Raw genomic sequence first — 15,121 nt, 5'->3', positions numbered from 1 at the left:
TGGGGACACGGACGCGGCTCCGAGCTTGCACGGTGAAAGCAGCAGCTGGATTGCAGCTCCTGGCTCAAATCCAGCCCAGCAGGAGAGGGGGGGGAGCAGGAAAGGGAGGAAAAAGCAGGAATTTGGGGTTTGACTCAAGCAAATGAGGTTTAATTCCAATTGTCTCTGCTTTATTTTGGACCTCTTCCAAAAAAAAACCACTCTGCCTTCTCTGCCACCTGTAAATCCCTGAGGTTTTGTTGACTTCAGTAGGGAGAAATCCTTTTAAAATTCCCTTTTCCTAAAGAAACCCCTTTGCCTTCTCTGTCACCTGTAAATCCCTGAGGTTTTGTTGACTTCAGTAGGGAGAAATCCTTTTAAAATTCCCTTTTCCTAAAGAAACCCCTTTGCCTTCTCTGTCACCTGTAAATCCCTGAGGTTTTGTTGACTTCAGTAGGGAGAAATCCTTTTAAAATTACCTTTTCCTAAAGAAACCCTTTGCCTTCTCTGCCACCCTTAAATCCCTCAGGTTTTGTTGGCTTCACTGGGGAGACCCTTTTAAAATTCCTCACTAAAGCCTTGTGCTGTTGGAGAATTCCCTAGGAAACACTTCCTGAGCTGCTCTGTCACAAATCAGTAACACCAGGATATTATTCCCAAGAGAGGCCACTAAATCACCTTGGAAATCCAAAGGATTGCCACTGAGTATCAGCTGAGCTGTTAGTAAAAACAAGCTTTACAAAACATCAAAACCTGATTTTTTTAATGGAAACTGAAGATCTTGCTCTGTTCCCATGACAGACAGATTAGGAGACAGTTCCAAGCTAATTATTTTTTTTTAATTCAACTAATCAACCCAAGGAATATCCCATTAAATTCATGCACCTTAGTGCAAGATGGACTTCCCAAAAATGATCCCCAGCCACCAGAACAGGGGACCAGCTTTTGAGTCTAAATGAGTCACAGAAATGGGAAAATAGAATTATTTTGGGCTGCTCCTTCTTGAGCTACAGATGCCCATGACTTTCTGCTGCTCCAGCTGATTGGAGAGATGGGAAACCACACTGGATTTTGGGGGGAAAGGCTGCATTTTCTGCAGAGTGCCAGAGAGATGGAAAACAGACCACAAAACCACTGGATTTTAAGTGAATATTCCAAGCCTGGGTCTCTGCAGTGGTATTTGCTGGTTGTTACGATTTAATAGTGCAGATGAATGAGAGAGGGCACAAAACCCCAAATTTAACATTATTTTGAGAGTGAGCAGTGCAGCCTTGTGCTCCAGCACTCCCAACCCCTGCCTGAGCCACCTGGCCACCAATTAATGGGCAGTGCAAGGGCACTGGCAGAGAAATCCAGCCCAGAGGGGTGCCACCATAAAAAATTTGGACTATTTATTTTCTGGAGAGCCTGGGGATGGGGTTTTCCCACCTGATTTTCCCTCCCCTCTGAGCTGCTGCAGCACAGTCCCACAGGTTGATATGCCAATGTGCACTGAGACGTTGTCCAAGACAATTCAAAATAAAAATAAAATTTCAAATTAAAAACAAAACCAAAACCAAAATACAGCTAAACATTTGGGTCACGAGAATCTAAAAATGATCATGCTGTGAATTCATCATGGAGGAATTTGAGGCTTACCAATCCCCTAGAGTCAGCCATTCCTCTAGGAATCCTTCAGTCTAATGCTTGCTCAGGACAAAACAAGGGAATAACAGTTACAAAGCAAGAAACAGCACAGAAGTTGTTTTCCACCAGGGAAAGAGTGGAAACCTTTCAGAGCTGAACACCCTGGCACTTTTTGGGAGTGACACCTTTCCTTTCCTATTCCAGCAGCAGGGAGAGAATTCCTACTGCTCACAGAAGCAGCTGCCAAAAACCACCCCCATGTTCTGTCCAGGAAAATCAGTTTCCAGCTCTAAAACCTCTGTGAGATTCCTCATGGATATTTCTTATTTTGGGATAAGGTGACATGCAGCTAGGCTAAAATCCTGTGTTATGAAACCCTTTTGTGCCATTTTGTAAAATCTGACTGGCTGTGGGGAATAGGGATAAGTGACATCCAATTTATTGGATGCTCACTGAAAACCACAAGGAATCCTCACCCCTTCTTTACTGGCAGCACTTCCAAAAGCAAAACTCACTCTGGGAGTGATTTAAAAAAAAAAAAAAGAAATTTAAAAAATAGTGTCTATACAGCCAAAAAAGAAAAAGACATGATTTTATTTACTAAGGTTAAAAATGAATCTAGGGAAGAAAAGGAGGAGGGCAGGTCTTGAATCCATGCAGAATTCTCTTCCTGTCCCTGTCCACATGCCAGCAGAGACTCTCCTCTCTGGGAGCAGTGTTTCAGCCCTGGAAAGCCCTGGCTGGCCACCTCCCACTTAGAAAAAAATGGGATTTTCCTTTTGTGCTGAGCACTGACATAAAAGCCAAGAGCACCTTGGTCCTAAGCCCTGTCCCAGCAGCACAGAAACTGCCTCATTTCCAGCAAGCCCACCCCCACAGCTGGCAATCCCTGACTGGGTTAAGCCTGGCAGTTCCCACAGAGAGCTGAAAGCCAAACCCCCTCCTCCAGAGCCACAAACACCTTTAATTCATTGCACACAATCCATGCAGGGAGCAACCAAAACCACGAGACAAGCACGGACAGCACCAAGGAACTGAAGCAGATGGCGGGGGATAATGGGAACGGTGGAATTCAAACCCTTTCATCCCATCTTACCTTCACTCTGCTGGCTGCCTGCACTGCCACTGCCATAGCTAAAGCCTGGGTCTTGGTAGGCTGGTGGGAAACAAGGAGGGGGCAGAGGATACTGGTAGGGATATCCTTGGCCCAAGGGCCAGGGAGCAGCAGGGTGTGGCAGGGGAGCCAGCGTGTCCTGGTCCGAGGCGCCGCTGGAACCGTTGTTGAGATTCAGTGCAGCCAGATCTGGGAAAGAAAAAAGGGGAAAGTTTCTTACCCAGCAGGTAAAATGATCACTGTGAATTTATTTATGGAGGGATTTGAAGCTTAGCAACGCCCTGGAATCAGCCTTCTCACCCAGCAGTGAGAGGGGAGAAAAGGGTGAGGACAGGGTGGGAACATCCCCCTTTTCCAGGCTGGAAACTGAGTGGGACTGACAGCAGGGAATGTGGAGGCTGATGTAGAACAGACTAGACAAAGTTAAAGAATAAAGCAGGGATTTATGAAAAGGATCTCCTCCATGGATCCATCTTGGGCAGCACAAGAGCCCAGCCAGGGCTGAACCCAAGGTGAACCAAAATGGTCCCAGAATGAACCCAAGAGGAACCAAAATGGTCCCAAAATGAACCAAAATGGTCCCAAAATTAACCCAAGAGGAACCCAAATGGTCCCAAAATTAACCCAAGAGGAACCCAAATGGTCCCAAAATGCACGACCACTCATGGGGTCTCTCACTTTCACAAGTTCTGCTCCATTTTCATATTGGAGTTAATTGTCCAATTATTCATAATTCATTAATAATTCATAATTAATTTGTAAGCTTTAGCTGATGGAGTCCCATCCTTCTTTTTCACTCTCCAGCCCACGCTGTTTGTGCTCTTGGGCTGAGATTTGGATCATTTGTCCTTGGTCCCCAGCTGGAGCAGGAATTGTTTTGTCTCCCTGCTCTGTGCACAGAGCTCAGCAACACTTAATGTGAAGCTCAGAACTGCACACTAAAGCAACACAGAATGTGAAAAATAGAAAAGCTAAACCTGAGGGATCAGTACAGAATGTGAAAAATAGAAAAGCTAAACCTGAGGGATCAGTACAGAATGTGAAAAATAGAAAAGCTAAACCTGAGACATCAGCACAGAACCTGGAAAACAGAAAAGCTAAAGCCTATGGCATCAGTGTGGCAGCACCAGAAATGAATCCTGCTGCCCTCAGAGCTCTCCTTGATGGGCTCATCCTCCCCCAGGAGCTCTCCTTGCTCCCAGGGAGCACCAGCCCCTTGTCACACAATGTCAGGGTGATGAAGGCCTCCCCTGTTCTGGGACACTCCTTTGAAACCCCAGGAGAGGCAGGGATGGAAGGGACCTCTGGAGATGCCCCTGTCCAATCCTGGAGCAGGTGACACAGAAATGTGTCCTGCTGGGTTTGGAATACCTCCAGAGAGACTCCACCTCCCCTGGGCAGCTCCAGAGCTCTGCCACCCTCATGGAAATCCTTCCTCACGAAACTCTTCATCATGAGGGGACACACACAAGGGGACAATGAGCACCCTCGAGGCACAGAAGTGACACAGGGACAGCTCTGTCCTTCCCAGTGGGGACTCACTGCCACAGAGGTCTCCGAAGACGTAGTAGCACTGCTCTGAGAAGGTGATTTTGTTCACAGTGTGCCTGAGGTAGCCGTGTTTCAGCATGCTGCTGGCATATTTCCTGGCCTCCCGGCGGTCCTTGAAGCCTTCCACGTGTGTGTAAAGCCAGTCCACCACATCTGCTCCTGAAATGGGGACAGCAAGAGGAGACACGGGGTTATCTGGGCCAAACTGTGCCAGCTGAACATCTAAAATGGGGTTACCTGGGCCAAACTGTGCCAGCTGATCATCTAAAATGGGATAATCTGGGCCAAACTGTGCCAGCTGAACATCTAAAATGGGGTTACCTGGGCCAAACTGTGCCAGCTGAACATCTAAAATGGGATAATCTGGGCCAAACTGTGCCAGCTGAACATCTACAGTGGGGTTATCTGAGCCAAACTGTGCCAGCTGAACATCTAAAATGGGATAATCTCAGCCAAACGGTGCCAGCTGAATATCTAAAATCACATTATCTGAGCCAAACTGTACCAGCTGAACCTAAAACAGAATTATCTGAGCCAAACTGTGCCAGCTGAACATCTAAAATGGGATAATCTCAGCCAAACTGTGGCAGCTGAACACCTAAAATGAGATTATCTGTGCCAAGCTGTGCCAGCTGAACACTAAATGGACACAAGAGTTATTTCCTGCCCATAAATAGAATATAAGAAGATTATCCGTGCCAGACTGTGCCAGCTGAACACCTAAAATGAGATTATCTAAACCAAGCTGTGCCAGCTGAACACTACATGGACACAAGAGTTATTTCCTGCCCATAAATGGAATATAAGAGCTCACAGACATGAAAAAAGCTCATTAAAAGGTAGTTTTTTGAACCTGTTCCCATTAAATCACTGTTTTTTTTCCTCTCAGCATTCCTGGGGTCTGCTTACCTATCACTGCGTTGGAGATGGTGATTTTTAACCACATCCTGTCCCGAATTTCAAGGCCTGAGTCTGGCAGCTGCATGACCTTGACAATAGTAGCCATGTCACTCTTCACAGTTAGGGGAGATTCTTCTAATTCTAAAAGGAAGAGAGGCCACAGGCTGCTGTGAAATGAGTTCAGGCTGAAGGAACTTCTCAGCTCCCAGTTTGGATGAAATAAAAATACAGTTTCATCAACAGATACAAAAAAATGAAATAAAATAAATAAAATAAAATAAAAAATATAAAATATAAAAATTAGAATAAAATAGAATAAATACAATAAAATATAAAATAAAATAAATGACATATTAAAAATAAAATAAAATAGAATGAAATAAATAAAATAAAATAAAATAAAATAAAATAAAATAAATACACAGAGGTTCCCAAATGCACCCTCATCCACAGAGTGAATTACAGCATTTGCAGCATTTTTTCACATTTTGGGCTCAAGGCCACCAGTTTAGTGACAGAAATGCTGAGTCCCCATGTCTGGGCTTCCCAGAGCAGCTGCAGGATCCTCTCTGCATCCAGACTGGCAGGAAAGGAAACCCAAAGGTTTTTGTGATCCATCATTTTCCATTTCAGTTTCCCAGGAACAGCCCCATGGAGAACCATGGGGGAAGTTTTTGGGGTTTGTTCTTTTGGGGTTCACTGTCAGGAGTCCCCCCAATCTCCATGGACCAAGGGTGACCATGGCTCAACCCATGTCCAGTTTTTATTTAAAGATCTGGACACTCGTGGGGAAAATTAAATGATAAAAGAAATCTTCCCACATCAGAAGAAATCAGGGATTTTCTTATAAAAAACCCTTCCCAGGGTATCCTCACAACCCACTCCTCCCAGGATTGCTTTGCCCTCAATTTTTTTATGGAACACTTTAAAAAAACCTCCCAAACGCCTCCACAGCCCTTCCCAGGTCACACATTTATGGGCAGAACTGGAGCCCCAGAGGTTTCACACTTTCCTGATCAATTTTTACAATAAAATCAGAACAGGCTTGAGGTTGAATTTGTCAAATCCTCCTTCCTTTCCCATCTTCCATCCCTAGAAATCTCATTTTTATCTCTGTTTGTAGCCCAGACCCTTCTCCAGCAGGAATTCCAAAACCCTCCTCTCCTCCCCTCCCAGTTCCCCACATCACCCACCTTTCAAAAGCACTTTTGTCCTTTTCCAGCCAACCCAAAATTTTGGATAAAAAAAGGTACAGCAAGCGTGAAACAATGAAAACTGGAAATGTTTCTTTCCATACATGCACTGCCAATATGCATGAAAACATCCCAGACCAGCTCTGCATGCAGCTTCAATACTTACAAACCTCAAATAAACACTAAAACTTTGCTTTTGCTTTAAGTTAGTTTGGTTAGTGGCAAAAAGCAACATGTCTGGGGAAAAAAAAATACACCAACAAACTAATATTGGGGAGCAATAAATTGTATTTTCTTGGAGACCTGAGATCTGCATATGAACAGAAAATTGATATTTTCTAAGTTCTGGTTGCTGCACGAATATGGCAAATTCTGAGATGCATCTGAAATGCTCCCATTTTGGCCTGAATTCAGTCAGCTTTAAAAATTCACCTAACCCAGGTCAGGGCAGGTCACAGGGCTGAGCTGAAGGAAGAGATCACAATAAAAACCAGGGGTACCCTTTATTCCCTTGCATTCCAGAAAGGAAATATTTCAAATCACCGGCACAGGAACGAGAAGCTGCCTCCAGAAATGTGGTTCTGCTCCCAAACACATTTATTTTCAAAGTCTGACTGAGAGGCTGCCTGTTCCCCACTTGCCAAGCCCAGCACTATCATGAGTTCATCATGAATTGTTCAAGAGGAACGCTGAGCACAGACTTGTTGGGCAGCAATCAGCAGAGACACTGGGTTCCAGCAGGACCTGTAAGGCTCAAAACACATCTCAGGATAAAGCAGCCAGCAGGAAAAGGGTTCGTTTGCTTCCTGCTGCAGATTATTTCCCCTCAGTGGTGCTGCCTGATGTCTGAAAAGACCTACATAAAAAAGAAAACTTGGCCTTTGCCTTCAAGGTGAGGTGGAATATATATTATAAAATCTAAGGTGCTTTATAACCAACACCACAGAGGTCTTTAAAATCCTCAAAGTGTCATTCTCAGTTAAATAAAAGGAAGAATTAATATTCCTTAAACAAATTTTCCAAGATAAGGAGTTGGAGAATGGTGTTAGTAACACCAACATTTGATCCCTGTCTGGGCCATTCACTTAGATCTGGACTCAATGATTGGATCCCTTCCAACTAAAAAGATTCTGTGATTTGAGTGCTCTGAGAAGCTTTTGAATTAAAGAAACCTCTCTGAATCATGGCAACTTCTTGGTTTCATGGATATGGCTCTTTCAGACTGCCAAACCAGGAAAAAGGTTGAAATCTAACCATCATTTCATGTGGGATGTTAAATTTTGGTTCAGCTTGCTCAATAAATCCTAGGAATATTAAAAAGCACAAAAAAGTATAAAAGAAGGCCACGGGAATATCAGGGAAGGGTTTCCCAAATGAAACACTAATGTTATTGTTGAAATTTATTAAAAACCAATCAAATGCAAGAAGGCAGCTCTCTCATCCACCTGAGTGGAAAAACCTGAACCTATCTTTAAAATCCAACCTCTTGGTTTCATGGATATGGCTCTTCCAGTCTGCCAAACCAGGAAAAAGGTTGAAATATAACCCTAATTTCATGTGGGATGTTACATTTTGGTTTAGCTTGCTCAATAAATTCTAGGAATACAAAAAAACAACAAAAAGGATGTAAAAGTATAAAAGAAGGCCACGTGAATATCAGGGAAGGATTTCCCAAATGAAACACGAACATTATTGTTGAAATTTATTAAAAACCAACCAAACGCCCCCGAGTGGAAAAACCTGAACCTATCATTAAAATCCACCAGCAACCACTTCTCCCTGAGACAAAACCCTGACCAAACACCTCCACATCAACCTCCAACCTTCGCCAAAAGTTCTCCTGCTTTCCCCAAGCGTGAGAAACCACTCAAGGCCTGGCTGGCGCCGCCGCTGTCACTGTGCCCGTGGCCGGGCCCTGGTGGCCCCGAGCAGCCCCCTGCCCTGGGCTGGCCAGGGGGTGACTTACTTTCCGACTCGGGAATTGAGCTTGTTAGTGAGGAGCTGGTAGATGTGGTGATGCTCATGGAGGGGCTCATACCGTAACGGGGGTACGCTCCCGTCATGGCCGTGGTATGAGAGATCCACGCCGCGGGGTCGATCGGCCGCACCGGCTCAGCTGCGAGCAAAAGGTACAGGAGACGGGGTCAGAAATGTGGGAAACACCGAGGTTTTGAGAGATCTGAGGGGTTTTATCCTGTTTTTTTGTTGTTTCTTTGGTTTTCTGAGGGGTTCATGTGAGTGAGGTGCCATAGTCGGCATCACAAAAAAGGGATGGAAAATGGGGTCAGAAATGCAGCAAAACACCAAGGTTTTGAGAGATCTGAGGGGTTTTCTCTGGTTTTCTTGTTGTTTCTCTGGTTTTCTGAGGGGTTCATGTGAGTGAGGTGCCATAGCTGGCACCATCACAAAGGCCCAGAAAACAGGGTGAAGACTTGCAGCAAACACCAAGGTTTTGAGAGATCTGAGGGGTTTTCTCTGGTTTTCTTGTTGTTTCTCTGGTTTTCTGAGGGGTTCATGTGAGTGAGGTGCCATAGCTGGCACCACCACAAAGGCCCAGAAAACAGGGTGAAGACTTGCAGCAAACACCAAGGTTTTGAGAGATCTGAGGGGGTTTCTCTGGTTTTCTGAGGGGCTCATGTGAGTGAGGTGCCACAGTCTGCACCACCACAAAGGCCCAGAAAACAGGGGGAAGACTTGCAGCAAACACCAAGGTTTTGAGAGATCTGAGGGGGTTTCTCTGGTTTTCTGAGGGGCTCATGTGAGTGAGGTGCCACAGTCTGCACCACCACAAAGGCCCAGAAAACAGGGGGAAGACTTGCAGCAAACACCAAGGTTTTGAGAGATCTGAGGGGGTTTCTCTGGTTTTCTGAGGGGCTCATGTGAGTGAGGTGCCATAGTTGGCACCATCACAAAGGGATGGAAAATGGGGTCAAAACTTGCAGCAAACCACCAAGGTTTTGAGAGATCTGAGGGGTTTCATCGTGTTTTCTTGTTGTTTCTCTGGTTTTTTGATGGTTTCATGTGAGTGAGGTGCCACAGTCTGCACCACCACACAGGCCCAGAAAACAGTGTGAAAACTTGCAGCAAACACCGAGGTTTTGAGAGATCTGAGGGGGTTCCTCGTGTTTTCTTGTTGTTTCTCTGGTTTTTTGATGATTTCATGTGAGTGAGGTGCCACAGTCTGCACCACCACACAGGCCCAGAAAACAGTGTGAAAACTTGCAGCAAACACCGAGGTTTTGAGAGATCTGAGGGGTTTTCTCTGGTTTTCTTGTTGTTTCTTTCTCTGGTTTTCTGAGGGTTTCATGTGAGTGAGGTGTCACAGTCTGCACCACCACAAGAGGACAGAAAATGAGGTCAAAACTTGGATGAAACATCAAGACTCTGAAAGATCTGAAGGGTTTTCTTGTGTTTTCTTGCTGTTTCTCTAGTTTTCTGAGGGCTTCATATGAATGAGGTCCTGTAGTTGGCACCACCATGAAGGGACAGCAAAACAGGCTTAGACATGCAGTAAATGCCAAGATTTTGAGTGATCTGAGGAGTTTTCTCTTGGTTATACTGGTTTTAATAAGGGTTTCACAGGAGTGAGGTCCCATAGTCTGCACCACCACAAAGACCCAGAAAACAGGGTCAGAAATGTAGGAAACACCAAGGTTTTGAGAGATCTGAGAGGTTTTCTCTTGTTTTCTTGTTGTTTCTCTGGTTTTCTGAGGGTTTCACATGAGTGAGATGCTACAGATTGTACAAAGGGACAGCAAACGGGGTCAGAAATGCAGCAAACACCAAGATTTGGAGAGATCTGAGACGTTTTCTCTTGGTTATACTGGTTTTACTAAGGGTTTCAATGGAGTGAGGTCCTGTAGTCTGCACCAGGGAAAAGGCACAAAAAATGGGGTCAGACTTGCAGAAAAAACCAAAATTTTGAAAGATCTGAGCGGTTTTCTTTTGTTCTCCAGTTGCTTCTCTGGTTTTCCTAAGGGTTTCAAGGGGGCTCCCACAGTCTGCTGCATTTATTCCAGCCTTATCTTCAATGCCACTCTCATCTTCTGTGGACTGGGAATAAACTGGTTCCAGCAGCACCAGCACAGCCCTCACCAGCAGGAGGCAGCTGTGTTTGTCACATGAGCACACATCTTTTACTGCTACTGAAAATAAGGTAATTTTCTTTTTTTTTACGTGGATCACTGCTGCTTCCATCACATATTCAAAACACACAGGTCTCTCTAAAAAGTTCACTGTCAGAAAATTAGGATTTTTAACATTTGGAATAATTATTTCCAAACCTTTTATGAATTGAAAAGTTAAGATCACGTCCCAGAAGTTTAGGAGCTGGATCCAAAGATGTAAACCAAGAGAAAAATTCCCAGGAATTCAGTGGGCAGTGGAACCCCAGGCTCCCAATACAGAAGTAAACAAATAAAAGAACTGAATGTGTAGAATCTGTTAGGTGCCAAAATAGGTGAAAATATTTCATATCTTGGGGGCTTCCCAGGAACCCAGCAAAGAGCCCAAATGTGTACTCACCCCTGGGGATGGTGAAATAACTCCTGGGAGTAGGGTCCCAGCATTTGGCTACTGTTAGGCTGATAGGTCTAGGAAGAAAGAAAACAGGTTAAGGATGATTCTTAAATTTCTACAGAGCTGGAAATGCTACAAGAACTATTTGAAACAAATTTATTCCTATCCAGCAGTTGTCAAGTACATTCTGAGAATGGTTTTGAGAAGCTTTATAGTATTTTCAGTATGAATGGCTTTGAGAAGCTTCGTAATATTTTCAGTATGAAGCACATCAGGTTTTGCAAAAATGATGAGCACTGGTGGTGAAATCTGTTGGATGATCAGCTCTTGAGATATTAAAATTCTCATCACATAAACAAACAGCCCTGCTGAAAGCAGGCAACTCCTCAATTCCTGTTGGTTTTGGCCAGAACCAACCTCTCCTATTCATCATTTGCTCTGAGAAGTTCACAGCTGAGATCAGGCATGCTGATGGATATCAGAATGTTGATTTCTCTGAGGTTTTCCCAGCTCCAACAATTGCACATGGAGGATAAATAGGAAGAGGTTTTGTGATGTGCTCACCCTGGCTTGGAGACGATTTCCCGTAGAACCCGAACGGCATCGTCATTGCTCATGTTCTCAAAATTGACATCATTCACCTGAAACAGTGCAGAGAGCAGAGGTCAGCCTTTGCAGCAGCAAAGTTAAAGGTGTTTTAATTACTTCATTAATCCCCCGATTTATCTGCCTGGTCACCACTTCCATTCCACCATTTAACTTCACTCCTTTGAAATGTCATTTCTCGTAGCATCTCACCAAGAATCACCAATTTCAGCGATCTTTGGGCCACGTTTCTCTGAGGATGAATAAATTCCTTTCCCTGGTGACTGCAGCCCGTGGGGCTGGTGGCATGGCAGAGCAGAGCAGCAGGATTTGGGGACAGGGACCCACCTGCAGCAGCATGTCCCCCGGCTCGATGCGCCCGTCCGCTGCCACCGCCCCTCCTTTCATGATGGAGCCGATGTAGATGCCACCATCACCCCGGTCATTGCTCTGCCCCACAATGCTGATTCCCAGGAAGTTGTACTTTTCTAGATGGACACAAAGTGGAGGGTGGGGAAGGGGGAAAAAAAAAGCAGACAAAGTGATTGGAATGATAGCAAAGAGCGAGGCTGTTTCAGCTTTGAAACCTCTCAGCACATCAGCGGGGCAAGGTTTGACTTGCAATGATCTCAGGCTGCTCTAATGATGAATATTTGCCTGGCACCTTCAGGGAAAGGCTGCTAAAGACAGGATTTTTTCATTCAAGACAGTGTTACTTAAAAAAAAATAGCAAGAGAAAGAACACTGAAAAGACTTGTCCACACCTGGAAATTAGCACTGATCACATTAAGCAATGTTTGTTCCACATGTCAGAGAGGCAGGAAGGGTTTGGTGCTGCTGAAAGGTGCTGAATTTGCTGGCAGCCCTGCACATTTCTGCCTGGCTGACAAATGAAACACAGGAACAGCAGAAATGCAAACCCCCAGTGCCCTTCTACCCCAATCCCTCACCATTAACTCCTGCAGTTCCAGCTCCTTCCGTGGAAGGAACACTGATCTGCTGGTGAAAATGGCCCAGTTCCGGATTAGGAAACCAGATAAATACAAAATACATCTCTACCACTCAAAATTCATCACAAAAAACGTGGCTTGTCCTCTTACCCATGTTGAGTGTGACAGTGATGATGTTTAGAGACATGGTGGAGTCAGTGATGCTGCTGAACGAGGACGACTGCAAAACACAACAGAAAAAGTCTCAAGGTTTTAAATGGCTCAGAGTAAGAACTGCTGAGGATTAACTCATCAGGAACTGATTAAGAAGTTTCTAATTGAAAGGCAGCCAGAAATTATTGAGGCTTCCTCAAAATTATGCTTCATTTAGAAACTTTCAGGAAAGAAATCTAAGCAGAGTCTGCACTTTCTCCAAAGGTCTGATCACAAAACACACAGAGCACGTTCCTATACTGAGCTTTCTCAGTTGAACTTCACCTGGAATTATTTCTGCTTCCTGGCTGTGACTTACAGGCAAACCCTGGATCCTAAAGTGTCCAGTGGAATGTGAATTATTGCACCCACAGCTCCTCCCTAAAGGGAGGAGTGAACAGCACATGATCCAGCAGGAAGTGAGAGGAGAGACACTGCCCTACCTCCAAAATTAAATACAAAGGTGCTTATCAAAGACCTTCTAAAACACTATCCTGTGGTAAAATGTGTGTGAGGTCATTCTTTAATGTGTGGAGACAGATTTATGGGAGAATAAAACAGGGACTTCAGGGTCTGTCCGTGGGGTCAGCCTCATCCTGCTGCCAAGGACTGGCACAGGAAAGGGCAAAGATTTGGGATTTCCTATGAACTTGGATTTCTCCTTCCAGCAGAATGCTGGTCTCAGGGTATCTCCCACCCCTTCTCACACCATAATGGAGCTGCTCCTCCAGAGATTGGTCTTGGAAAAGACAAGAAATGGGATTCACTGCACAGTGAAAGGAGAAAGGGAGAGGTGAAAACTTCACTTGGAGCCGCAGAACTTCAAATGCAGAGATTTAGCCCAGCCTGGAGCCACAAGGAGCCTTCCCAGTGAATTCAACAGGCACAGACCTGTCCTGGATCCCTTCCTGAGTCAACAGCTCCACTCAAAAGTGCCAGTTCACCTCCCTGGGTGATGCTGGTGCCAGCCTTACCCTGTCAATCTGCCGCATCCTCTGTTTCCTCCTCCGGCGCTTGTGCTTGCGGATGAGCCGGGACGAGGTGCTCTGCTCCGTGGAGCTGCTCAACCTGAGGGCAAGGACAGCAAATGTCACCCCTGCAAGGCTCTGCCACCTGCAAGAGCTGATTCCTGCAGCAGCAGGACAGGGGGAAGCACACAGACAGCACAGGAGAGGATTCCAGCTGAAGGACAGCAGGGGTCAGATGAATAATTTAATTATTATTTAATTTAGCACTTGTTTTCTTCTGCAGGTCTGAGTGCAACCCTTAATGCTCATTTTTGTGAGTCCTGTCATGGTGCTGTATTTTCTTCCACTGTTACCAGGAATTCAAGGCTTGAATTTAAAGAAATCAAATAGAAATTGGTAACAGGGGGAGAGTGAATATGATTTACCTTCACACATTCTCTTGAGTTTTATTTTGCTGTTTTTTCCAGGCTCTCCAAACTTGTAGAACCTAAATGTGTCACATTTTACATATAAATCTTTAAGGTCTTTAAGACTTTGGAGCATTAGTCATCCTCACTTTGCAGAGAGTAGAATGAGACAGAAATGGATTTGCCCAAATTAATTTCAGGAGCCTGGAACAAAGCCCAGATTATTAAGATACCACTAGAACACCAGAGAGACATCTCTCCTCTATTTAATATGTAAAAATGGCCAAAAAAAAAAAAAAAAAAAAAAGACAAAGCAATGCTCCATCATTAACCAAGATTAAAAAAAATCCAACGTTATACAACACAAAACAAACAGTGCCAGGCTTTCCCCCAGTTTCCACAACCCTGCCTTCCATGCTCCAGCCACATGCAGGAATGTGAGAATACCTCAAAAACTTGATGCCAGCAATTCCAAAAGGGAATTGCTCACAGGAAACCCCTCTGGCTTGAAATATTTTTATCAAGTATCAGCCCTGGAGCTGCTCAGAGGGTGTGAATCTCCTGACATTCCCTCGAGTTCACACAACTATTTCAGGCACGTTAACCTCACACACTCCTCCTTCCCCTCCCAGCAAGGGAACTGAAGAGCCAAGAGGTGGGATTTTACAACAAAAAAAAGATCCAAAATGTGATAATTCCTGGTGGGTGGAACAGCTCACACAGCACCTGGGGTTGGGAGGTTTTGCCTTCCAACTGGAAAAATAAGGAGGTGCCAAACGCAGGGCTCCCAAAACTGGGCTTGTTCAATATTCATCAAAGATTGACACAAAAACCTCCTCTTTTATTTTGCTGTCAATATTCTCCCCCTTCCTGCTTCTTCTCCCATTTCCTTCTCCTCTTCCCTCACCAGAGGATTCAGCTAGAACTTCCCAGTTTGGGAGAATCTGAGGAAAGTCAAGGCACTCACTCCACAGTGAAGCTGCCTGCTCTCTAAAAGTGCATTTTTCTCTCAAATTAAACCAGCAAAACCAGACTTTCCTGGCAAATCTCTGAGCTCCTGTTAGCAGGTGATAACATGTGAGAAGTGAAGTTTTTCTTGGTGAATTTTTGCCATTCTGCTCGGTATTAGGATGGAAGG

The 15,121-nt window shown here is 44.8% G+C and overlaps 1 protein-coding gene across 3 annotated transcripts in view; it reads right to left on the bottom strand.

Moving 5' to 3' along the window:
* Positions 1–15,121, bottom strand: part of DVL1 (dishevelled segment polarity protein 1) — a 60,681-nt gene that overhangs the window by 4,648 nt on the left and 40,912 nt on the right. For 2 of the 3 annotated variants that reach the window (XR_005953773.1, XM_041419584.1), the window contains exons 6-14: positions 13,583–13,676; positions 12,567–12,636; positions 11,815–11,954; positions 11,446–11,522; positions 10,888–10,955; positions 8,330–8,479; positions 5,180–5,311; positions 4,262–4,429; positions 2,702–2,908 (exon numbers count right to left, since the gene is read on the bottom strand). Coding sequence is in view for 2 of the 3 variants with exons in the window: in XM_041419584.1 (XP_041275518.1) it covers positions 2,702–2,908; positions 4,262–4,429; positions 5,180–5,311; positions 8,330–8,479; positions 10,888–10,955; positions 11,446–11,522; positions 11,815–11,954; positions 12,567–12,636; positions 13,583–13,676 (1,106 nt within the window). In the remaining variant the exon portion in view is untranslated. The remainder of the gene's footprint in view (positions 1–2,701; positions 2,909–4,261; positions 4,430–5,179; positions 5,312–8,329; positions 8,480–10,887; positions 10,956–11,445; positions 11,523–11,814; positions 11,955–12,566; positions 12,637–13,582; positions 13,677–15,121) is intronic. The other variant, XM_041419585.1, reaches the window with a different exon arrangement.

Source organism: Onychostruthus taczanowskii, unplaced genomic scaffold (assembly GCF_017590055.1).
Source record: "Onychostruthus taczanowskii isolate IOZ18803 unplaced genomic scaffold, ASM1759005v1 scaffold61, whole genome shotgun sequence".
In the NCBI taxonomy this organism is placed as follows: Eukaryota; Metazoa; Chordata; class Aves; order Passeriformes; family Passeridae; genus Onychostruthus; species Onychostruthus taczanowskii.
Note: the sequence above shows the minus strand (reverse complement) of the source record. Positions and strands in the feature narration are given on the sequence as shown.